The following is a 27,234-nucleotide window of genomic DNA, read 5'->3' as shown; positions in this document are numbered from 1 at the left end:
GGGACTAAAGTAGAATATGATTTTTGGATTGTAATGAAATAGGGACTCTTAAAATCTAAATTCATTATATTAACTTGAAATAAGAATCAATATTTGAAGCTGATGGAGAACTTTTATCTTCCAGGTATTTGACTAGGATAAAACTTAAATTTAGACTTGTTTGAGGGTTTCTCTCTCCTACACACAATGCCATGGCTGACCCTTTTTAAGGGCCAAACACTAAAACAAAAATTAGTGGTAATTGTTTTTCTTTTTCATTGGCCTTGTTTGTAGTTTCTTTTTTGAAAGTGGAATATTTACTGTGGCACAGTGGAATGACATTGTTTAACATGTTGTATCCTTTTAAAAAACTATTAAAAATTCCAACATGACTACAAAATATACACGTCACTATGAGCACAGTGTAATGATTAGGAAATTTACACTGGCAGTTCAGCTAGCATAATTAGAATGATATTTACTTTCATTTGGTAGATATTTCTGACATTAGACCTTTTTAAGATTAATCTTTATTGGGAAATATGCCATTTAATTGACTGTGATAAACATTCGTGTTTCATCCATGACAGAGCACTGTGAAAAACAGGATATAATGTTTAAGCGACAACCCTAGTAAAATGTCCTAAATACACAATTACCATAAATCTACAGCAAACCTTGCTACTCTGTGGTACAGAACTTGTTGATTGTTGTACCACTGTTATCAGATTGGCTGTGGTTTTGTCAGAGATGATAATAGTCAATATGCTGCAGTTCCTCAGCTGGAACCAGTGGAGCTCAACCGCAGCTCATGCAAACACCCTAAAAACATTTTAGACTACATTTTGCATATGTTTATTGGAAATTAAGTGAAGGCAACACAATGTTTTCCATTTTCCATTAGAAATCAAATTATTCAATTAAGTTAGATTTCTAAATCTACTTAAATGAAAAGGAATAATAATCCATTTGTCATCAAAACCAATGTTACAGTATTGAATTATAACACTGAAACAGGGATTAAAGTCCAGTTCCTCATCAAGGACTTTATGTTGTAAAGATTTCAAAGTGCAAATCCAATCTACTTATATATATATACACACACACATGCACGCATATAAATAAATAAATAAATAAATAAATAACCAGGTTATTTGTCTGCTGTGCACATCTATAAAAGGGAGAGGCTTTAAATTATTCCCGTTTTACCTCCCACACAGAAGCTATGCACAGCATAGTCCCCGTACTCCCAACTACAAAATTTCCCAGAATGGAGAGAAACAGGTATAGGGTTTTACCTGAATTTGGACTTCAAGACTGAATCCTAGTTCAGTAAAGAAAAGCAATTATTGCCAGGACTGGAAATGGCCAATTACTATGTTGCTTTTAAAATATAATTATATTAATATTCATATAGCTAAATATATTGAGAGTTATTTATTCTCAAACACTGATACAGCAAACTTTATATTCCATTTTTTAAACCAGTGTCTATATATTTAGTTTGGAAGATTTACAATTTTGCATTTAAGAACTATTACACAAGAGAATTCCATTTGTAATCCTATTATCTTTCTAATGTAAATAATGTATACAATGGTTTCTTCTTAGAGTGTTGGTCCCTATGTTTGTCCTAAGAGCTGGAATCCCTTTCACTACACTCACACCCAATGTGACCATAATCACAGATGTATCTCTCATAGGCTGGGGAGCCCACGGGACAATCACATGGAACATGGCATGTAGTCTCCTTGGGAGGCCAGGATGCACATCAATTTCCTGGAAATAAGGGCAGTCCGACTTGCCTGCAAGGCATTCCTTCCACTCATACAATCCCAACATGTCCAGATAACACTCGAGAACATAATCACCATGTTCTATATAAACAAACAAGAAGGAGCAATTCTCTGAATAGAAGTGGTCAATTTATGGAACTGGTAAACCCAGAACTACATCACACTCCCAGCAAAGTACTTCCCAACTGTGCAAAACTCCCTGAAGACAATCTCAGCAGGCACTTCTCCACATACCATAAGTGGCAGATACACTTTATTCAGTGAGGAATGCCTTCCTGGGCCCTGCTTTCCAGACAGATGAACAAAAAGTTTGATCTATACTGCTACAGAGCAGCACTAGGTTGGGATTCCACGGATGATGCCCTTCTGCTGATTTAGTTGGGGACTAGGTCCTGCTTTGAGCAGGGGGCTGGACTAGATGACCTCCTGAGGTCCCTTCCAATCCTGCTAATCAATGATTCTATGATTCTATTCTGGACAGACCACCTGAGGAACACCTTTACTCCCATTCCACTTCTACTAGAGATTCTACAAAAGATTTGTCATGACAAAACACAAGTCATTCTCATTGCACCCAATTAGCTCATATAATTCTGGTTCTTCTTCTAGTGATTGTGCATATCGATTCCAATTAGGTGTGTGTGCACCACATATACAGTCATCGGAAAGTTTTTTCCCTAGCAGCACCCATTGGGACAGCTGTGGAGCCCCCTGGAGTGGCGCCTTCATGGCGCTCAATATATGACCCTGCCGACCTGGTGCCTCCTCAGTTCCTTCTTACCGCTAGTGATGGTCATTGGAAGTGTGGCATCCTGCTCAGCAAGTTCTACCATGGCGCAGCAGATCCTGGTTCTGGCACTGGTCCCAATGCTGCTCAATGACCCCACGCAGCTCCAGATCATGGTACCACTCCAGCCTCATGGCATCACTCTCCGGCATCAAGACACCGCTCCCCAGTGCAGCACCGCTCACTGGATCAGCTCCACTAAGCACCACCCTGGCCTTCACAGTCCTGATCCTGGTCTTCGGATTCAGAGGCGAAATCTAGATACTCAGAGTGGGGCTGACCATGGAGTCAGGCCATGGATGCTCTGAGGTGGGGGCAGGGCCGTGGCCTGTGCAGTGACAGGGACCAGCACAGTGGCTATTTTTGACCCCGTTGGCATACCACCAGGAGCACGGCGCCCCGTCTAAAGGCTCCCTATTGGCCACCTCTGAACCATGAGTGCTGGAGGCCTCTGTCAGTCGCCCCACCCCTAGGGGTGCCAAGGAGGCGCTGTGCTCCTGCCTCCCCATGAAATCAACTCCAACTCCGGTTTCTGAGCAGGACCCTGGTCTACCTGGTCCAGCCAGCAAGACAGGATGAGAAGTTCCTGATGAGCAGGAGGGACAGGAGGACCCTGTTCTCCCTTTAGCCTCCTCCTCCTCCTCCTCCCTAGATGAGTCTGTTGCGTGCACTTCTATCTCTGGACCACCCCCAATAGACAGCCATGTCCTCCAGGCCCTCCTTTGCAGGGTGGCACGCAACATGGTTCTGTAGGCCAAGGAGGTGGTGGAGTCAGAAGACCCGGTGATTGACACTTTGGCCCCAGAAGGTCCTTCGAGGGTGGCTCTGCCTCTCATCAAAACCATTTAGGCCAATGCCAAGACCATCTGGCAGACCCTGGCCTCCATCTCTCCCACTGCCAAGGGTACTGAATACCTCTTATGCACCTGCAGCCTTGTTCATTGGCGGTTGTGTCAGTAAATGAGGAGAACCAGGGGCAACAAGCCCTAGTGCCTAAGTCCAAGGATGCCAAATGCCTGGACTTGTTTGGACATGAGTTGTACTTGACGGGAGTACTACAGCTCAGGATTGCCAATCAGCAGGCAATTCTGAGCTGGTATATAATGCGGTCTTGGGATGCATCAGACGAGGTATTTCCAGTAGAGATAAGGAGGTGTTATACAAGGTACTGGCGAGACCTCTGGAATATTGTGTGCAGTTCTGGTCTCCCATGTTTAAGAAGAATGAATTCAAACTGGAACAGGTACAGAGAAGGGCTACTAGGATGATCTAAGGAATGGAAAACCTACCTTATGAGAGGATACTCAAAAAGCTTGGCTTGTTTAGCCTAACCGAAAGAAGGCTAAGGGGAGATATGATTGCTCTCTATAAATATATCAGAGGAATAAATAACAGGGAGGGAGAGGAATTATTTAAGCTTAGTACCAATGTGGAGACAAGAACAAATGGATATAAATGGGCCATCAGGAAGTTTAGACTTGAAATTAGACAAAGATTTTTAACCATGAGAGGAGTGAAGTTCTGGAACAGCCTTCCAAGGGGAGCAGCGGGAACAAAAGAAATATCTAGCTTCAAGATTATGCTTGATAAGTTTATGGAGGGGATGGTATAATGGGATAGCCTAATTTTGGCAATTATTTGATCTTTGACTATTAGTGGTAAATATGCCCAATGGCCTGTGATGGAATGTTAGATGGGGTGGGATCTGAGTTACTATAGAGAATTCTTTCCTGGGTGTCTGGCTGGTGGGTCTTGCCCACATGCTCAGGGTTTAACTGATTGCCATATTTGGGGTCAGGAAGGAATTTTCCTCTAGGGCAGATTGGCAGAGACCCTGGAGGTTTTTTGACTTCCTCTGCAGCGTGGGACACGGGTCACTTGCTGGAGGCTTCTCTGAATCTTGAAGTCTTTAAACCACCGATTTGAGGACTTCAGTAGCTCAGATATAGGTTAGGGGTTTGTTACAGGAGAGGGTGGGTGAGATTCTGTAGCCTGCGTTGTGCCATAATGATCATAATGGTCCATTCTGACCTTAAAGTCTATGATTCTTCTGAGCCCACATTTCTCCAGCTTATTTATGAGAATTTCATGTCAAAAGCCTTGCTAAAGTTCAAGTATATTATGTCCACATTCCCCCTAGCCACCAAACCAGTTATCTTGTCAAAGAAGGAAATCAAGCTGGCTCGTCATGATTTTTTCTTGGTAAATCCTTGCTGGCTGCTAGTGACCACCCCTTCATCCTCCAGGTATTTGCAAACTGAATGTTTCATACATTGCTTGTGTAGATTCCTGGGTATCAAGGACAAGCTGATTGTTCTGTAGTTCCCTGATTCTTTCTTTTCCCCCTTTTAAAGATGGGCACTACGTTAGCCCTTTCCCAGTCTTCCAGGACCTCCCCTTTCCTCCATGAGTATATTAATGTTATTGTCAGTGGCTCAGAGATTTCTTCAGCTAATTCCTTCAGTACCCTAGGGCTGAGTAGCCTCAGGCCCTTCTGATTTGAATTCGTTCAGATTACCCAGAAGATCTCTGACATATTCTTTACTTATCCAGAACTGCATCCCTTCTCCTTTATTGTCCATGATAATTTCACTAGTTGTCAAGTCACATGTTATTTTCTGTATGAAAACTGAAGCAAAGTAGGCCTTGAGCAACTCTGCCTTCTTATCATCTTCTACTGTCAGCTCACCTTCCCCACACTATCCCTGATCTTTCTTTTTTGTCTGACATATTTGTAAAAGTCCTTCTTGTTGTCTCCATAATTTCTTTCCAGAAAGAGAAGGTGCTTCAGTGAAATTCTTCACTTTTGAAGAAAAAACTATCTAAAGTGAAAGAATGTAGGTGACTCATGGGCACAAGAATTTATACTGTAATCTTCCCTTTGATAGTCAGGGATTTATAATGGAGTTCATATATCAGTGTTTTTTGAGTAATATGGTCAGAGTTTCACCCACAGCTCTGAGCACATATCAGTTTGTATTTACACATTTTTATCTACCATGCTTCTCTTTTTTTTCCAATCTAGAATCTATATAATAAATATTAGGCTAGTGATTATGCTTAAATCATGCAGTATAGTTGTACCTGTTTCGGTCCCAGAATAGACAAGGTGGGTGAGGTAATATCTTTTATTGGACCGATTTCTGTTGATGAGAGAGACAAGCTTCTTTAGTTCATTTGCTGTGATGCTGGGAGTACCTTTCCCAGACCTGAAGAAGAGCTCTGTGTGGCTTGAAAGCTTCATAGAATCATAGAATAGAATATCAGGATTGGAAGGGACCTCAGGAGGTCATCCAGTCCAAACCCTGCTCAACAGATTTTTGCCCCAGATCCCTAAATGGCCCCCTCAAGGATTGAACTCACAACCCTGGGTTTAGCTGGCCAATACTCAAACCACTGAGTTATCCCTAAAAATAAAAGATATTGCCTCTCTCACCTATGTTTAAATCATGTCATCCTGTGATAAAACCTGTAGGGGGCTAATCTTCCTCACAGTGTCTCCCAGGAATTGGATCAATTTGGCAGATGGAATTAACTTCCTCCAGAAAGAACTGTGGGGTATTGAGACCTTGAAACTGTAAATTCACTGGGGTCTGCAGGAGCCAAGCCATCTACTCAGAGGCCATGAGCCTCAGTGCAGGACCTGAAGAATGGCGTTCACTGAGACCGTTCCCCTTCCTCTCCACACCTTAAAAAAGTTCTGTTACCTTTCATATTTAGGCATTTATGAGGAAGATATATCCCTTGCCACTGCCCCAAACTGCCTGCACGCGATACAGGACTGCCCAGTTCTGCCAATATCCACCTGCATCCCAACCAGTCTCTACCACTTTTACGCCCATGCATTAATCCCAACCCCAAAGAGAATCTTCTACAGGGTCCCAGAAAGAGGGTGACACTTCTACAGAGGCAGGTAGCCAATGCAACTGAGTTTCATTATTGAGTGCACAGTTTGGGCCTGTTTGTTACTGTAGGAAGAAATAGGTCTCACTTGGTTGAAGTCATAGATTTAATAAAGTTCTTCCATTGAACAATCTGGATATCAAATTATTATGCACACAGATATTTAAGTCAAGTGTGTTAGTCTGAATGTTTAACCATTCAATAGCTGAGGGAAGGGCACTCTGCAAGTCCTTGAGGGAACCAGACAGCCCTTGCCAATGGGTGCAACTTGCAAGTATATGGCCTACATATTCTAACTAACCACAGCAGCAAAAGGGAGAATCTTAAAGTGCCAGTTACCATCATTTTGCAGCACTCTACATTGAAGTGATTGAGGTTTACACACAGGGGGATGGACTACTGGACCTGTCACAAGACAGGCATTGGCTATTTTTGATGCTTATTCTTGTCACTTAGTATGCCGTCTGGACGAGACATTGAATTTCTTTAGAAGAAATGTCTTACAGAGATTACTGGAGCTAAAACAGTGAATGAGTGGATTAAGCACATCTTTAGATGGGGTAGATGTGGCATGTTTTGCACATTAAGGAGCAGATTCCACAGTGTGGCTTATTGCCTGATATCAAAAAGGATGATGTTGGACAGGACTGGCAACCAAGCCAAATTGGTTCGTCTCATGGTATCAGTTATTATCAAAAATAAGATTAGTCAAAAACATTGTTCAGAGAAAAATGTTCTGTACAAAGACTTTTACATCTTGTTTTCCTTCTGTATAATTGCCATATAACTTCATCATTCCTGTGTAAAACTGAAATTCCTGCTTCATCATCATATTTCACATGTATGAAATATTTTTATTTCAGGTGCCTTTATGATCCCTTTTCTCATTTTGCTTGTCCTGGAAGGTATCCCACTGCTTCATCTTGAGTTTGCTATTGGTCAAAGACTGAGAAAAGGCAGTGTGGGAGTCTGGAGTTCTGTCCATCCTACCCTGAAGGGAGTAGGTAAGTCTCAGGAAGTTTACAACTAAACCAAACAGAATGCACAAAAGCCCACATTATTAATTTTGCCATTGAGGCTTTATTGTTTTACTTTGGAGCAGAGTGAATGTCTCAGGGGATGAATTATGAGTTCAGAGACTGACTTCTACATTGTCTACCTGAATGCAGCCCAGGTTAGTAGTGATCAAAAGCTGTTACCATCTGATAACTACTTGATGTCCCATTCCCAGTGCACAGGAACAGTGGGCACACTTAAAAACTGCACCCTGGTTTTAGAGAGATTACTGGTGACAGGGAATAACTCTAAAATGGGGAATATATCTAGAACAATTTCTCTCTAGAATTGGAATTAACTCTTTTAAGTGTGTCAGTGACCTGTGCTGTAGTTATTTTGAGTAAGATGGAGGAGTTCAATCTCCATATTTGTCAGTCATAAGTAGAGTCATAAGCAGTGATTAGTATACAACATTGTATACATTAATAATAGGGCTGTCAATCAGTCACAGTTAACTCACACAATTAACTCAAAAATTAATTGCAATTAAAAAAATTAATCGTGATTAATCGCACTGTTAAACAATAGAATATCAATTGAAATGTATTAAATATTTGTGAATGTTTTCTACATTTTCAAATATATTGATTTCAATTACAACACAGAATACAATGTGTACAGTGCTCACTTTATACTGATTTTTATTATAAATATTTGCACTGTAAAAAACAAGAAATCGAATATTTCAATTCATCTAATACAAGTACTGTAGTGCAATCTCTTTATTATGAAAGTTGAACTTACAGATGTAGAATTATGTACAAAAAAACCTGTATTCAAAAATAAAACAATGTAAAACTTTAGAGCCTACAAGTCTACTCAATCCTACTTCAGCTAATCACTCAGAAAACAAGTTTGGTTAAATTTTGCAGGAGATAATGCTGCCCACTTCTTGTTTGCAACATCACCTGAAAGTGAGAACAGATGTTCGCATAGCACTTTTGTAGCTGGCATTGCAAGGTATTTACATGTCAGATATGCTAAACATTCATAAGCCCCTTCATTCGTCAACCACCATTCTGGAGGACATGCTTCCATGCTGATGATGCTCGATAAAAAAAAATGTGTTAATTACATTTGTGACTGAACTCCTTGAGGGGAGAATTGTATGTCTCCAGCTCTGTTTTACTTGCATTCTGCCATATATTTCATGTCATAGCAGTGTCGGATGATGACCTAGCACACGTTCATTTTAAGAACACTTTCACAGCAGATTTGACAAAATGCAAAGAAGGTACCAATGTGAGATTTCTAAAAATAGCTACAGCACTCAACCCAAGGTTTAAGAATCTGAAGTACCATCCAAAATCTGAGAGGCAAGAGGTATGGAGCTTGCTTTCATAAGTCTTAGAAGAGCAATACTCAGATGTGGAAACTACAGAACCCGAACAACTAAAAATAGAAAATCAACCTTCTGCTGCTGACATCTGACTCAGATGATGAAAATGAACATGCGTCAGTTTGCTCTGCTTTGGATCATTCAAGCAGAATCCATCATCAGCATGGATGCGTGTCCTCTGGAATAGTGGTTGAAGCATGCAAGGACATACAAATGTTTAGCATATCTGGTAGGTAAATACTTTGCAATGCCGGCTACGACAGTGACATGTGAACGCCTTTTCTCACTTTCAGGAGACATTGTAAACAAGAAGTGGGCAGCATTATCTCCTGCAAATTGTAACCAAACTTGTTTGTCTGAGCGACTGGCTGAAGTGGGACTGAATGGACATGCAGGCTCTAAAATGTTGCATTGTGTTGTTTTTGAATGAAGTTTTTGTACCTAATTCTACATTTGTAAATTCAGCTTTCATGATGAAGAGATTGCACTACAGTAGTTGTATTAGGTGAATTGAAAAATACTATTTCTTTTGTTTTTTAATATTGCAAATACTTGTAATAAAAAATAAATATAAAGTGAGCACTGTACACTTTGTATTCTGTGTTGTAATAGAAATAAATATATTTGAAAATATAGAAAACATTCAAAACTACTTAAATAAATGGTATTCTATTATTGTTTAATTGATTAATTTGTTTTCTCTCTCTTATTACTTGTGAAAAGCACTAGATTGACAACCAGGGAAACTGAAGTCCAAATTAAAAAATGCCTGTACAAGAGCTCTAGGTTCCCTGACAATCTTTTTACCCAACAGTATAATACACCCAGGAGCATTAAAAACAACTAACCAACCAACCTCCCCTTTCGATTGAAAAAGGAACAAATTAATTCAGCTCACTCAGCCAATTATAAGCTATAAAAAAGTTCCCTCCATTGTCTCTGCAACCGTATCCTTCACCTTCTTCAAAACCCCTAGGAAATAAATGGCTTTTGCTTTGTGCCCAGGAAAAAAAAATCAAATGTGGGTTATGCTGGACCAAGAAAACAGTGGGAGGGGTAAATTCTAGTGTCCCAGAGCCACTCAGAAACAATGCCCTGCTGGCAGCCTCCTCTCTTTAATCACAAGGGGAAAAAAATCCCTGTTGACCTTGTGACAGATTGGATCACAGAAACCCTCTTGGGAGCTGCCACTTGATGTGCCAAGACTACTTCTACCCCTGCTTTCCCTGTCAGCTCAGGACCCCAGCATCCCATGTTGCTGAGCCAGACATGCCCGTCTGCTCCAACACAGACCCAGGGTCTAAATTGCTTGCCCCACAGCTGCAGGCTTAACTGAAAGCAGCTTACAGAAGTGTTCATGTCTTTAACACTCAGATGCCCAACTCCCAGTGGGGTTTAAAACCCAAATAAATCCGTAAACTCATAAATTGTTCATCCTCTATAACACTGATAGAGAGATATGCACAGCGGTTTCCCCCACCCCCCCATGTATTAATACATACTCTGGGTTAATAAGTAAAAAGTGATTTTATTAAATACAGAAAGTAGGATTTAAGTGGTTCCAAATAGTGACAAACAGAACAAGGTGAATTACCAAGTAAAATAAAATAATATACACCAGTCTATGTCTAATCCAATTGAATACAAATAAAATCCTCACCAGTTCCAGAATGCTCCCTTTTACAGACTAATCTCCTTTTACCCTGAGTCCAGCAATCACTCACACCCCTTGCAGTCACTGTCCTTTGTTCCAGTTTCTTTCAGGTATCTTTGGGTGTGGAGAGGCTCTCTCTTTAGCCAGCTGAAAAAAACAAATGGAGGGGTCTCCCCTGGGCTTAAACAGACTTTCTCTTGTGGGTGGAGACCCCCTCCTCTCTCCTATGCAAAGTCCAGCTACAAAATGGAGTTTTGGAGTCACCTGGGCAAGTCACATGTCCATGCATGACTGAGTTCCTTACCAGCCAAGCCACATTCCTGGGAAAGCCCAGACGTGGATTGGTGTCTCCAAGTTCATTGTTGGCTTAAGTGTTTCTTGATTGGGCGCTTACTGAGAATAGTCTTTTCTCAGGAAACTAACCAATGGCTTCACTACAGCCTACTTAGAATCAAAGAAGTATGCAGCCAATATTCATAACTTTGAATACAAAACTGATACATGCCTACAAACAGGATTAATAGATTCAGTAGATCATAACCTTTACAGAGATATGTTACATGGAATGTGTAGCATACAACACATTCTAGTTATGTTCATAGAACCACAGAATATCAGGGTTGGAAGGGACATCAGGAGGTCACGTTATATATATACACTTACATAATGGGAAGAGACTGTCTAGGAAGGAGTATGGCAGAAAGAGATCTAGGGGTCATAGCAAACCACAAGCTAAATATGAGTCAACAGTGTGATACTGTTGCAAAAAAAACAAACGTGATTCTGGGATGCATTAACAGGTGTGTTGTAAACAAGACACGAGAAGTCATTCTTCCACTCTACTCTGTGCTGGTTGGGCCTCAACTGGAGTATTGTGTCCAGTTCTGGGCACTGCATTTCAAGAAAGATGTGGAGAAATTGGAGAGGGTCCAGAGAAGAGCAACAAGAATGATTAAAAGTCTTGAGAACATGACCTATGAAGGAAGGCTGAAAGAATTGGGTTTATTTAGTTTGGAAAAGAGAAGACTGAGAGGGGACACAATAGCAGTTTTCAGGTATCTAAAAGGGTGTCATCAGGAGGAGGGAGAAAACTTGTTCACCTTAGCCTCTAATGATAGAACAAGAAGCAACGGGCTTAAACTGCGGCAAGGGAGATTTAGGTTGGACATTAGGAAAAAGTTCCTAACTGTCCGGGTAGTTAAACACTGGAATAAATTGCCTAGGGAGGTTTTGGAATCTCCATCTCTGGAGATATTTAAGAGTAGGTTAGATAAATGTCTATCAGGGATGATCTAGACAGTATTTGGTCCTGCCAGGAGGGCAGGGGACTGGACTCGATGACCTCTCGAGGTCCCTTGCAGTCCTAGAGTCTATGAGTCTATGAGTCTATAAGCATATTTCCATAAAGCCTTATGGGGGGCACTGACTGTCACAGACCTCAGCTGTGGTAGTGTGGCATGGGGAGGCAGGTGGTCTCAGGTAGGCATTTCTCAGCCCATTTAGGGCTTTATAGGGCATGGCCAACAACTTAGACTTCATCAGAAACCAACAGGCAGCCAGTGCAGATCCTGGAGCACTGTGGTGGTGTGTTCCCAATGAGATGCCCTACTTAGCGAACTGCAGCATTCTGCACTAGCTTCAATCTCCAAACAGTTTTAAGGTGTAGCCCCATGTGGAGCTCATTGCAATGGTCTAATCTTGAGGTGACCAATGAATAGGTAGTGGCACAGTCTGCATCTGAAAGGGAAAGTGGCAACCTTCTGGCCATGTGTCAATGGCAAAAAGCTGACTTGGTTATTCCTGTAATGTAATCCCCTAACAGCAGCTGGTGGGTTCCAAAATTGCCTTTCAGCTGTGACCCATGATAACTAAAGATGGACACATACTCTGTCAGAAGGTCTGATATTACGTCTCCCACCTCTTCTAGCTGCTTCTCCCAAACCCCCTCCTCACCTCAGACAGCTTGATCTCATCCATATCCCAATCTCAGCTAAATACTGTCTGAGACACTTAATGGTTTCTTCTGTGTTGGATGAGATAGAGAAATACAATTGGATGTAGTCACTATAATGAAATCACTGCACCTTATACCTCCTTATTATCCCTCCATGCAGTCTTGTATACACATTGAATAGGAGGGGTGGTAGAGGGGCTTCCTGTGGCAACCCACGTTTAAGAGCTCTTCAGGATGAGGAGCAATTGCTCACAACTACCCAGTGAGATGTCTGAGAAAAGAATGAACCCCCTGAAGAGCAGTCCTGTTCACTTCTGAAAAGGTCTGTAGACAAGTGAACAATGTCTTATGATCAATGGTATTGAAGGCACTGGAGAAATCTAATAATACCAGCATGGTCATCTGATCTTCATCCATCATCAGGAGAAGCTCAATAACCAGCATGACCCATATAGTCTCTGTGTTAAAACTTGGTCTGTACCCTGACTGACAAGGAGTAAGGAGATCCAGTACACCCAGCTACTGTGAGGAGTGATCTTACTATAGCCTTATGCACAATCTTACTGAAAAATGGAAGAAGTGGACTGATTGTAACGAACAAGTACTGACCTCTTTGAAAGAGGCTGCACTAATGTTCCTTCAAAGCAATTGGCAGGCTACTGTCTTTAGTCTCCACCAGAAAATGACCCAGTACTTCCCCCTGACCTTCAACATCTCAGAAGGGCACAAGTCCAAAGCACAGGTGGTGGCACAAAGTTCTCTCACTGCTTCCAGAATCAATAAATACTAAGAGCTAAAACTCTAGTAAAGGTGATGAGGCCCTTGTTTATCTCTCTGTGTTTATCATCATGATCCTTATCTCATGAAAACTCAACTGCCTGATAAATAGTTCTGTTGGCTTCACCCACTGCTAAGATTAAACATCTCATTCCTGGTTTACCCCTCCTTCTTGCAAATGTCTTATTTTTATAGCCTTGTCAGTCACCTCAGGGATCAAAGAGCCCAAGCCCTCTCAGCCATACCACCTTCTCCTCTTTTTCCCACCTCCTTGAGACGCCATATTCCCTGCATATGGCAACACTATCACCCTCTTGGCAACTTAATAGTGACCATTGAAAGGATGCAGCTGAGTTCCCAAAAAGTGATCCCTAAAGCTGGATGCAAAGCCATAATCAGACTCCTTTCTAAACCACTCACCCACTGATTCACACCAACTAGCTGTCTCACACCTTAAGGCCTCCCACACCCTACTGTTCTGTTCTTCTCAAAACAGGATTCCCCCCTTTTCTGTACCAATTATGTCTTTCTTCTCTCATTAGCCACCCTTCTACTGTGATTAGATGAAGAAGGAAATCAAAGTTCCACCAACTTCCATAGTCTCTTCATCCCTATCAGTTCCACTGTCCTGGAAGTGGCAGAGAGAAGAATTCAAGACTGTCCTCTAACCCCAAGGGGTTGTCACACAATGGTACAAACCCTTTCAATCCACCACCTATCAACTGTCACACTTTCACCCTCAAAAAGAGTGGCTCTCACACCACAAACTGCTCACATTTCTAATCCTACTGTTACCCATAATCAGTCTGCCTGCTACAGAGACTGCATACACTCACCAGGGGATTCTTTAAATAATTTTTCCTTTGCTGGCCTCTCATCTCAAAAAGAGAAACCACTTTTGCCGTAACTTACTCCTTCTCCTCATCTAAATCTCTCATCACCATTAATCCACTATCAGCACCACTTTACACTCATCCCATTAAAACACAAACATGACAATATTGAGCAAACGGACCCAGAAGTGTGAAGGAATGATCTCAGCCCAGGTGCTGAGGCCCAGCTGTCCCTGGTTAAAGGCAAAGTTTGCTTGAGTGTGATTGTAAGTAGTGGTGCTAGCTTCAGGTGCAGCTGCAGGGGCAAAGTGGCTGAGGAGACTCCCTGTTTAAAGTCATAGCCCCCCTAACAGCAGTCCCTATTGGTGGTAAACAGGCAGAACTGCAGAGTTGGTAAAGAGCTGCAAGTAATATTTTCCAAATCCTCCTAGAAGTGCATATTTTTATTATTCTGTACATTTCTCATTCCATAATCAGTGAGAATGTCAATATCCTCCAGCAATCACAACAACACAAATGTCAGTCCCACTCATCTCAATCCTACAGCCATCCCACACTTGCCCTAATGACCCAGAAAAAAACTTTCATTGAAAGCCAAGCTAACACCCTAGCAGGACAAACTCCCTAACTTGTCACAAATTTAAAACAAGAAGTCATTTTAGGTGCTGGGTCTACAATTTCAACATTTCTTGTTCATTGGAACTAATGAAAAGGAAAGCAATCTGCTTTCAACAGATATATCTTGGTAAACTTCCTGCAAGAGACGTCCTCTAAACAGTGCAGTCAAAAAGCATTAAAAATATAGGGCCTAATTCTCATTGAGAAATATTCTGGATGTCTTCAGAGAGTTCCTGACTTTTTTTAAATAAAAGGCTACATTGTGACTTGGACCATGCACAGGGATGGTAAGATCTCTGTGCATGCTACCGGGCAATTGGGTCTGAGTGTACAAGAGTTTTGCTCTGCTGCTTCTCATCTGAGCCAGTACAGGGCTAACATAATTTGGTGTTACCCTATAATGGCAGCAAATGTCTATGTCCCAGAAAGGTATCTGTTATGCACAGTGACTCCTTGGATGGTGCAGCTTATGCACCACCTATTGCTCAGGACTGTGGCTAAATAGTCTGGCACAAAACCTGCCATGAACAAAAGGACTGCAAATGCAAACCTTCTACAACAATCTGAAGATTTATCCACATATGTTACTTTTTATGAGTGCATTAGTATGCTAATTTCTCACTAGTAGTGTGTGTTTACAGTGAGATACAATCCACAGGTAAATCTTCACACTTTATAGATGGTGACTTTTAATACCCTTGTAATGATATTCCCAGCTTCAAGGCTGGGTAATAAATACAGAGAAGCCTTTTATCTGTAGGTAACTGGTTTGAATCTAGCCCAGGTCAGTAGTGATCTAGTATCACTAATTACTATCTGATGACCTAATAATTCTGTGTTGTCAATGTGGATACTAGTGGAGCAACAAAACACACACTTATAGTTGGACTATTCTGCACCCATGCTGGGAGTCTCACCAAAAGCCAAAGATTGAATTCATGGAGTTGGAATTATTTGTTCAGCCCCAAAACTGTCAAAAATATTGATAAGGCACATTGGTGAGGAAACTTGTACTACTGCTGTTATCCATGCCGTACCTGTTCTCCAGGAAGAGGTTTTTAGTTCTCAGGGCTATCAGTATGGAACACATCACAGTCACTAAAGTCACTTCAATATCATAGCTTTAATTTTTGTAAAAATGCATTTCTTCCTGCAGTCAGTACAGCTAAGTGGAGTACAAAATTTTCCTTCTAAACTATTGCAGAGATACATCTCTGCTAATGGGAGTTGCATGCTCACCAAGGGAAGAATGTATTCTAAAGCTGCATATGCCCAGCATGCGTTAAACACTGGATCTTGACATTCCAATATATATTAACAAAAATCATTTCAGTTTAGTTACTTAAAATATTTGTTTTATATACAAAGTACTGAGTTCAAATCCTATTAAAAGTTACGATTTTATTTTAAAAATTTGTGTAATTTCCTTATTACCAAATGGTTCTCTTACTTTAGTTTGAAGTCAGTAAGCCCACTTGTGGAGTAAGGTATTAGTCAATATGAGTAAGATTATCAGAATCTGGCCCTGTGTTTTCAATGTGTAGGGCTAGATTTTTGTTTTCAGGCAAAATCTTTAGACCTAAACCAGTGGTGGTGCATAAACTGCCTTACTCTGGGAGAAGCTTCAGGCGGTATTGTGACTCAGAGACATACCTTGGAATTTTTCTCTCTTGCTTTCTCCTTGCTCCTAGGGGGTGTAGAAAAATTATTGCTAGCCTGCATACCGTCATTAAATTTCGACCTCATTCTGCTGTAGTAGAAAGAGAGCCTGAAACATAAACCCTTGTATTTGAGGCCTGGTATGAGGCAGGACCTGCTCACAGAATCTGGCAAGAACAGGGCTAATATTGCAGAAATACACATTCCTAAGGCTGATACAAAAACATGCCCCAAAGATAACAGGGACACACTAAACCCTCCTAAAAGATAAAGTCAGGATGACAATACGTAATAGAGATGTTTTGATTGAATCAACATGTACAAGGTGATGGATGATAACTAGCCACATCAAGGAGCAATAAGTAAGTATATCAGAGGAAGCACGTAACTTGTTTGTATCAGGATATAAAGATGTATCTCAGAGGGAGTATCTTTGTCTGGCCTAGGGAGGAATGGAAAGTCCCACCATTCACTGAGCTGGTCCATTGTTATGAGCATACATTTATTAGTGGTCCAGTAGAGTCTGCAGGATACTAGTACCATGCTTCATTGACAATAAACCTGATTGGATGCCTTCATCCCTTATCATATCTTGTAGTCGTTGAGTGGTTTGCTTGAGGTCTGCCATGCCAGCTATCTGTGCAGGGTTGAGTCAGCACACAGAGGGAACACATACACACAGCCAAACATCTATCAATATCTAACCACATCTGCACTGACTCAGCTACTCTTACCAGCAAGGTGGGTGTCAGAACCCAGACTCCAACCACTCTGTCCATTTCCCACCCAGTCACTGCTCACCTACTCTAGGGCAGAGAATAAACAAGGAAATAACTTTGCTACTACTACTCATCTATACCCACGGTCCAGATGGCCCGTGTGTGAGTGTGAGCTGGGGGTTACTCCCCTCAATGGGTATATAGTCTGAATCACAGTCTACTCCTTAATTATCTTTGGGTGATAAAGAGGGTTAAACAAGTGTTTGGTGAAAATGCAACATACAATGCTGCCATTTTCTAGTGTTTGTGGTTACATGCAGAGTCGGTAGCTTTCATGACAGGTGTCTGCCTCAGACTGAATTTTTTTTTAAGTTTCATCTAAAATGGTCAGCTCTCTCATAGAATGTGTGTAGGGAAAAAGATGTAATTTTGATCTGACAAATCAAAATGAAATGATTTTAAGAAGCCCTAGTATCCCCGTGATTTTACCTGGAAATGCTCCTCTCAGCTGCCTAGAGCTAATGTGTCATCAAACACCAGAACTGAGATCAGGGAGACGCACATTTAACATAAACCATCTCATAAACCATCTCATAAAACATCTGCAAAAAGGAATAAACAGGGAGGTGGCAAAATTTGCAGATGATACAAAACTACTCAAGATAGTTAAGTTCCAGGCAGACTGTGAAGAGCTACAGAAGGATCTTACCAAACTGGGTGACTGGGCAACAAAATGGCAGATGAAATTCAATGTTGATAAATGCAAAGTAATGCACGTTGGAAAACGTAATTCTAACTATACATATACAATTATGGATCTAAATTAGCTGTTACCACTCAAGAAAGAGATCTTGGATTCATTGTAGATAGTTCTCTGAAATCATCCACTCAATGTGCAGCAGCAGTCAAAAAAGTGAACAGAATGTTGGGAATCATCAAGAAAGGGATAGATAAGACAGAAAATATCATATTGCCTCTATATAAATCAATGGTACGCCCACACCTTGAATACTGCGTGCAGATGTGATTCCCCCATCTCAAAAAAGATATATTGGAATTGGAAAAGGTTCAGAATAGGGCAACAAAAATGATTAGGGGTATAGAACGGCTTCCGTATGAGAAGAGATTAATAAGACTGGGACTTTTCAGCTTGGAAAAGAGGCAACTAAGGGGGCATATGATAGAGGTCTATAATCATGAGTGGTATAGAGAAAGTAACTAAGGAAGTGTTATTTACTCCTTCTCATAATACAAGAACAAGGGGCCGCCAAATGAAATGAATAGGTAGCAGATTTAAAACAAACACAAGTAGTATTTTTTCATGCAATGCACTGTCAACCTCTGGAACTCATTGCCAGAGGGTGTTGTGAAGTTCAATACTATAACAGGGTTCAAAAGGGAGCTAGATAGATTCATGGAAGATAGGTCCATCAATGGCTATTAGCCAGGATGGGTAGGAATGGTATCCCTAGCCTCTGTGTGCCAGAAGCTGGGATTAGATGACAGGGCATGGATTACTTGATGATAATCTGTCTGTTTATTCCCTTTGGGGCACCTGCCATTGGCCATTCTCAGAGGACAGGATACTGGGCTTGATGGACGTTTGGTCTGACCCAGTATGGCCATTCTTATGTTCTTAAGTTCACTCTTCCCTTGATCTCAGTGCTCTCCCTGCTGATGCCAGGCACCATGAAGTATGTTCTTGGACTCAAATTCAGAGGGGGTAAGGAGCAGAGAGGGAGATAGGGACATAAGCAAATAGACTAGGTTGGGAATGGTATAACAGCAGAGGGAGGTAGGAAGGAACTTAGGGACAGGGATAAAAGATTTATAACCATTAGAGCACAAGCTCCTCCAAAACATGTAACTAAACCCAGGATACCCAAGTCTCAACATTCTTCTGCTGTCTAGCAAATACCTATAAGCCTAAATGAGTATCTCACCTCTCCCCTGCTAGCTGGCCGCATAGAGGATAACAGCCTACTTCTGCTAGAAGTTCTACATTAAATTGAGTGGCAGAAGACTGTGCTGTCCATCTAAATGTCCCAAATGTGCTGATTACCCATGTATGATCAATATGATTTTAAAAAATGGAATTTGGTTTTTGTTTGCTTGTTAGAAAATCACATTTAGAAAACCCTAAGTTTATGTTAAAAGAATGTTAAGGTTATAAAGTCAAGCATTCAAAAGTTAAGGAATGCTAAATTTACAGTTGCCTTTGTAACCCTAATGTTGTTTATATGGAGAGGTTGTGTGTATAATATGTGTTACTTTGTGTCTAGCATACCAGAATTTTTGTGCTCATCTATATCCATTAAAAAACCTATTACGTTACATTGTCAAGATACAAATTTTCACAGCATTCATATAGTTGACTGAGATCAGTCTGGTGGCTTAGCTTTATAATGTCTTATATTTTTGTTGATATATTTTAACATTCCTTTAAAAACAACTAAAAGCTGCATATTATAATCTTTCTCCTTTTTCTTCAGGTATATCAGCAATGCTTGTATCCTTCCTGGTGGGTTTATACTATAACACTATCATTGCCTGGGTGATGTGGTATTTCTTCAACTCTTTCCAGGAGCCCTTGCCTTGGAGTGACTGCCCACTCAATGCTAACAGAACGGGTACAGATTATGAAATAGTATTTTAATTTGCAAAGCACTTTTTGTCATTAGCAAATCATTCAATAGGAACTTTTTTGTATAAAAATAACATATCATACCAACTATATCAGGGTTGTATGCAGTGTAGTTGCAGCCATGTTGGTCCCATGTTAGAGAGACAAGGTGGGTGTAAGGTAATATCATTTATTGGACCAACTTCTGTTGGTGAGAGGGACAAGCTTTTCTCTCTCAGCAACAAAAGTTGCTCCAATAAAAGATACTAACTTGCCCACCTTGTCTCTCTACTTTATCAGTGAGCATTTTAATATTTTAATATTTCAGTTTTGCAGAAGAGTATTCACCATACAATTTGACATTTTACATGAAATCTGTGTTCCTGAGTTATTATATAATAGAATATCAGGGTTGATTATCTAGGCCAACCCCCTGCTCAGAGCAGGACTAATCCCCAGACAGATTTTTGTTCCAGATCTCTAAGTGGCCCCCTCAAGGATTGAAGTCACAACCCTATGTTTAGCAGGCCAATGTGCAAGCCACTGAGCTATCCCTCTGGCTTAAATTTCAGCCTTTAGATGAAATAGCTGACCCACTGTACCCTCTTTAAAACTGGCACCACCTAAGAGAGAGTTGATACCGTATATATAGGAAAATACACGTATTTGCAAAAGTACAAGATCCAGTGCAAGATTCAGCATTCAGGAGCACTTTGTAGATTATTGGCACCATAAAAAAATCTTGATAGGTTAAAAAAGATACAGTTCAATAACGCTTTTGTATGTTTCATGGTCTGTATAGATAGAGTGTACCCATTTCCCTCACACTAGCACAATCAAATTTTAAAGTTATAAACAGCTCCACTCACTATAAACAAACTCAGAAACATATGAAAATTAATTAAGCATCATCATTGAAACTTCAGATTTCTATCACAAGTGAAATTGATCGTTTTCTTTTAATAAATTTTAACACTGTGTCTGAGATTTTCAAAGGTACCTAGGAGCTTTCAAATGGGAAATGACCATCTAAAACCTTCAGGCAGCTTTGAACATTCCAGTCTGTGTCAGACAAGAGAACAGGTTGGAAATTATTTATCTAAAATATGAGAGAAGGCTGTAACATTTTGTGACATATAAATACATCTAAGTGAGGTGAGACATGTTAGGTATAACTTTTCAACTGCACTATTTCAGAAAATAGTAATCACTAATGACAAAATGTATGTGGCACAAATATAAAAGAGCTGCATATTCTGGTAGTCCAGACCAGAATGATATTTAGGTTAGACAATTATAAAAGTTCAAATTCTGGGTGTTGATCTCAGAACAGATTGCCTTAAACCAACAAACAAATGCTTAAATATTCCACAACATGGAAAGACTAACGGCTGATGAACACCAACCATGAATGTATGAAGTAGTACAGAGGTGGAAGCACCTCCACTTGCAGTCAGGCATGATGTCGCAGTTTCTTCCCATCTGGGTATAAGACTAACCAGGCCTTTCTAGTATTAAGGAGCAACCTGTTCTGATGGTCTCATTTATTGTAATGGAAAAAGGAAAACATAAATGAAAGCTTCAGTCAGCTGCTCCACTGGGAACTCTCCACTTCTGGTTTAATCAATCTTATGTCTTGCCTTTCTAGCCAGGGAGCACTCTCAGGCTGAGTTTCCTGCCTGAAGCTTGGGCCTCTGCTGGGTTTTCAGCTGGCTTCCACTCTTTCCCCTTTGTTGAGCAAGTCTTTGGTAGCTCCCAAGGAGGTTCCACACTCAATTTGTTCTCTGGGGCTGTTCCTATCCCTTGCCTGTTCCTTTCTCCATAAGCCTCTTCTTTCCAGGTAGACATCACTTGGAATAGCTTCCTAACCAGCTCCCCTGAGAAGTATCTCACCTCAGGAGAGCTGGCTTCTTGACTAAGCCCTCATGAGCCTTTATTAGACCCAAGTATTTCTTATCGAACTAACTGCTTCCCAGCTACTTCGGCAATTAACTAGCTGCAGGTGGATCTGGGTTGGGCCACTCTCCTTAACAGATCCTGTCAAAGGTAAGCTGGGTGCCTGACCCTCACCCCCCCTGGGACCAGCTACCCTGTGATGTATTCCCCTCCCCCCCTCATTTTAAAAAATGAACACTGCCCTTCCCAAGGCAAGATTAAGTATTTGCCTATCTCTAAATAGGCTCAACCATTAAGCACGTTCTCCAGGACTGCTGACATAGGTCACCTCTCAATCATTTTTCTAGGAAGAGAGGTCCTTCTTGTTTTTCTTGTTTGACTGCCTCAAAGAAGTCTGCAAATCTTTTAACCATTCTTCTATTCTCATCACTGAAGTACAACAATATTGCAAGTCATATTCACAAAGTCCTATGTTGGTTATGTGGCAAACAAACTCCCCTATAGTCTTTGGTACATCATAATTCAAAACAAGTTGTACATTTTGTATTGCCAGAGATAATTAACAGCATCAGAGATAATTAACAGCATTAGTCTCTGACCATTGGCAAACCTGAGTCAGGCTTCTTCTTGATCTTCTCAGACACAGCCTTCCAGGATACATTTTCAGGCACATCCTTTGGAGTTAAGGTTGTCTTACATTGAGCCTAATTCTCCCTTGGGGTTTCTCATTATTACCAATCTAGTCTTTTCTTCCTACAGCCTTCAGTAACAGCTTAGCCCATTTCTGAGTCTCTTGGATCCACATAACTTCATGTGTGATGTTATCCATTGGAGAAATACTTTTACTCTCCTCCCTGGAAGGGTCCCAGTTTACCTTTAAGCTAGACTTCTTTTTAGCTCCACTTTGATTAGGGTCTTGTACTGCTATATCCAAAATCTCTGTTTCAGTCCTTCCTCTTGTACTTCAGCTCCTTTCTGGGGATGACTTTCTTCCTCACCAGCCTGGCAGCTTTCCCTTTCAAGGGTTTGAGGCTCTGCCTCACCCCATCTGTCCTGTGTTGTCTGACATTTCCTGGGACTCAATCGCCCCTTCAGGGCTGCCTTCTCACCCTCTAGAAGTTCAGTTCTCTTATCTTGGGTCTTGATACCATGGGATTGTTGAAAGATTTTTCATGGGGCTCCCTCAGATTCTTCAATAACAGCAGGTGCTGTCATTACCTGTCACTTGCTTTTATCATCAGGCCAGCTAACTCTTGCTTTTGTTTCATGGCTTGAGCCAGGGTACAGTCTCTTGAGGATAGTATTTTCTCTAGTTCCTTCAAGGCTGCCCACATTTTGGTCCTGTAGTGCACTGAGTTGTGCCATGATCAGAAAGAGACCCCCTTGACCAGAAGGCATGTGATGCATTGTCCTAGGGATGAGGGGTTCCATGATCATCACTCCCAAGAGATGGATGGTAGCTGTCAGGGACTCCCTTAGACTCATCCATCTGCAGTCCAGACTCGAGAAGTGCGCTGTTGCCTGGAGCTAGAATTCAGGATGTGACGGAGTGTCTGCCAAGACTGTTCAATCCCTCAGCCAGCTTCCCTTCCTACTTCTCCATGTGAACACCAATGATACTGCCAAGAATTATCTTGAGCGGGTCACTGCAGACTATGTGGCTCTAGGAAGAAGGATAAAGAAGTTTGAGGAGCAAGTCATGTTCATGTCCATCCTCCCTGTTGAAGGAAAAGGCCCGGGTAGGGACCATGGAATTGTGGAAGTAAATGTGAGGTTATGCAGGTGGTGTTGGAGAGAGGACTTTGGATTCTTTGACCATAGGAAGTTGTTCCAGGAAGAAGGATTGCTAGGAAGAGATGGGATCCACCAAACAAAGAGAGGGGAAGAGCATCTTTGCAAGCAGGCTTGCTAACCTAGTGAGGACGGCTTTAAACTAGGTTCACTGGGGGATGGAGACCTAAGCCCTGAGGTAAGTGAGGAAGTGGGAGGAAACACAAGGTGGAGGGTGCAGAAGGGGAGGTCTCCTGATTCATAATGAGAAAGTAGGGCAATCAACTAGTTATCTTAGGTGCCTGTACATGAGCGCAAGAAGCCTGGGAATCAAGCAAAAAGAATTGGAAGTCCTGGCACAGTCAAGGAACTATGATGTGATTGGAATAACAGAGACTTGGTGGCGTAACTCACATGACTGGAGCACTGTCATAGATGGATAGAAACTGTTCAGGAAGGACAGGCAGGGGAGAGAAGATGGAGGAGTTGCACTGTATGTAAGAGAGCAGTATGATTGCTCAGAGCTTCAGTATGAAACTGGAGAAAAGCCTGTTGAGTCTTTGGGTTAAGTTTAGGGACAAGAACAACAAGGGTGATGTCATGGTGGGCGTGTGCTATAAACCACTGGATCAGAAGGATGAGGTAGACGAGGCTTTCTTCAGACAACTAACTGAAGTTTCCAGATCACAGGCCCTGGTTCTAATGGGGGACTTCAATCATGCTGACATCTGCTGGAAGAGTAATACAGCAGTGCACAGACAATGTAGGAAGTTTTGGGAGAGTGTTGGGGACAACTTCCTGGTACAAGTGCTGGAGGAACCAACACTGGTACAAGTGCTGGAGGAACCAACTAGGGGCCATGCTCCTCTTGACGAACTAGTGCTGGAGGAACCAACTAGGGCCCATGCTCCCTGCTCACGAACAGGGAAGAATTGGTAGGGGAAGTAGAAGTGGGTGGAACCTGGGCAGCAGTGATCATGAGATGGTTGAGTTCAGGATCCTAACAAAAGGAAGAAAGGAGAGCAGCAGAATACAGACTCTGGACTTCAGAAAAGCAGATTTTGACTCCATCAGGGAACTGATGGGCAGGATCCCCTGGAAGAGTAATATGAGGGGAAAAGGAGTCCAGGAGAGCTGGCTGTATTTTAAAGAAGCTTTATTGAGGGTGCAGGAACAAACAGAAAGAACAGCAGATATGACAGGTGACCAGCTTGGCTTAACAGAGAAACCTTCAGTGAGCTTAGACACAAAAAGGAAGCTTACAAGAAGCAGAAACTTGGACAGATGACTAGGGATGAGTATAAAAATATTGCTTGAACATGCAGGGGTGTAATCAGGAAGTCCAAATCACAATTGAAGTTGCAGCTAGCAAGGGATATGAAGGGTAACAAGAAGAGTTTCTACAGGTATGGTAGCAACAAGAAGAAGATCAGGGAAAGTGTGGGACCTTTACTAAATGGGCAACCTAGTGACAGATGAGGTGGAAAAAGCTGAAGTACTCAATGTTTTTTTTGCCTCAAAGTCTTCACAGACAAGGTCAGCTCCCAAACTGCTGCACTGGGCAGCACAGTATGGGGAGGAGGTGAGTAGCCCTCTGTGGTGAAAGAACAGGTTAAGGACTATTTAGAAAAGCTGCACATGCCCAAGTCCATGGGGCTGGATTCAATGCATCTGAGGGAGGCTGATGTGATCGCAGAGCCATTGGCCATTATCTTTGAAAACTCGTGGCGATCGGAGGAGGTCCTGGATGACTGGAAAAAGTCAAATATAGGCCCATCTTTTAAAAAGGGAAGAAAGAGAATCCGGTCAGCCTCACCTCAGTCCCTGGAAAAATCATGGAGTAGGTCCTTGAGGAATCCATTCTGAAGCACTTGGAGAAGAGGAAGATGATCAGGAACAGTCAACGTGGATTGACCAAGGGCAAGTCATGCCTGATCACCCACTAAGATGAGATAACTGACATTGTGGATATGGGAAAAGCGGTGGATGTGGTATACCTTGATGTTTGCACAGCTTTTGATAATGGTCTCCCACAGTAGTCTTGCCAACAAGCTAAAGAAGCTTGGGCTAGATGAATGGACTATAAGGTGGATAGAAAGCTGGCTAGATCATCGGGCTCAACCGGAAGTGATCAACAAGATCAAGTGGAGTGCTCCATGTGTACAGTTCTGTTCAGCATCTTCATTAATGATCTGGATGATGGGATGGATTGCACCCTCAGCAAGTTTGCGGATGACAATAAGATTGGGGGAGAGGTAGATACACTGGAGGGTAGGAATAGGGTCCAGAATGACCTAAACAAATTGGAGGATTGGGCCAAAAGAAATCTGATGAAGTTCAACAAGGACAAGAACAGAGTCCTGCACTTAGGACGGAAGAATCCCATGCACTGCTAATGGCTAGGAACCGACTGGCAAAGCAGCAGTTCTGCAGAAAGGGACCTGGGGATTACAGTGGACAAGAAGCTAGATATGAGTCAAGGGTGTGCCCTTGTTGTCAAGAGGGCTAATGGCATATTGGGCTGCATTAGTAGGAGCATTGCCCGCAGATCGAGGGAAGTGATTATTCCCCTCTATTAAGCACTGGTGAGGCCACACCTAGAGTATTGCATCCAGTTTTGGGCCCCCTGCTTCAGAAATGATGTGGACAAATTGGAGAGAGTCCAGCAGAGGGCAACAAAAATTATTAGGGGTCTGGGGCACATGAGTTATGAGGAGAGGCTGAGGGAACTGGGCTTATTAATCTGCAGAAGAGAAGAGTGATAGCAGTCTTCAACTACCTAGAGGGGAGGGGTGGTTCCAAAAAGGATGGAGCTAGGCTGTTCTCAGTGGTGGCAGATGACAGAACAAGGAGCAATGGTCTCAAGTTGCAGTGGAGGAGGTCTTGGATGGGTATTAGGAAAAACTATTTCACTAGGAGAGTGGTGAAGCACTGGAATGGGTTACCTCGGGAGGTAGTGGAAACTCCATCCTTAGAGGTTTTTCAGGACTGGCTTGACAAAGTGCTGGCTGGGATGATTTAGTTGGAGTTAGTCCTGCTTTGAGCAGGGGGTTGGACTAGATGACCACCTGAGGTCTCTTCGAACCCTAATCTTCTATGATTTCTACTTTGCCCTGTGGGCTGTAGCAACCATGTTTTCTAAGGTTGTCTGTCTTCTAACTTTGTTCATGAGGAGTTCAGTAGCTGTCTAGGCTACCACCAATACTGCAGCTTCTATAGTCAATTCTGTATTGGCAGGTATTGATAATAAATCCTTCGCTGAGTGATGAATCCATTTTCCTGCACCATCTTCCAGAATGCTTGGACTGTTGCCCACTCCCCTGTGGGGATGCAAGCCCCTTAGTAAACAGTTATCATTTTTTCCATCTCAAGGTCCACGTTCATGCCCGCTTCACACAGGTCTTCTCTCTCCTGGACTATCATTTCTGTCCTTTCAGTTCCTTAACTTGCTACAGGAGGGGGCCCTTGACTTAGGTGGATTCCTGTAGTTAGGTGTTGTCTCACAATCACCTCCTCATTCTGCTGCTATTGCAGTTCTAGGCTTTGCACTGTGTCCTGGGTCTTCAATGTCCAGATCCGGTCCTGGAGGGCTTGCAGAGCCACTTCATGTTGCTTCTGCTGGCTTTGCAGCTGGTCGCACACACCAGAGTGAGATGGTATAGCTGTTGCAGTTTCTGATTGTGGAGTTGCAGAGGTTTCAGCTCGCCATCTGTCCTTTGTTGAAGCTCATTGATTTTGATCCTGCTATCATTGTAAAAAGCTTCCTTCTCCAACTATAGCTGCTTATGCTTATGCTTATGCTTCAGTTTATTGGTGAGCTTATTCAGCTCTTCCTGAAGCTAGGAGGTCTTGAGTTGCTTCGCCATGTTCA

General features: G+C 42.0%; 1 protein-coding gene across 1 annotated transcript in view; it reads left to right on the top strand.

Moving 5' to 3' along the window:
- Positions 1-27,234, top strand: part of SLC6A19 (solute carrier family 6 member 19) — an 83,224-nt gene that overhangs the window by 7,046 nt on the left and 48,944 nt on the right. Inside the window, exons 2-3 of the mRNA XM_050939731.1 lie at positions 7,329-7,469; positions 19,567-19,704. Of these exons, the coding sequence (XP_050795688.1) occupies positions 7,329-7,469; positions 19,567-19,704 (279 nt within the window). The remainder of the gene's footprint in view (positions 1-7,328; positions 7,470-19,566; positions 19,705-27,234) is intronic.

This window comes from Gopherus flavomarginatus, chromosome 2 (assembly GCF_025201925.1).
Source record: "Gopherus flavomarginatus isolate rGopFla2 chromosome 2, rGopFla2.mat.asm, whole genome shotgun sequence".
Taxonomy (NCBI): domain Eukaryota; kingdom Metazoa; phylum Chordata; order Testudines; family Testudinidae; genus Gopherus; species Gopherus flavomarginatus.
Note: the sequence above shows the minus strand (reverse complement) of the source record. Positions and strands in the feature narration are given on the sequence as shown.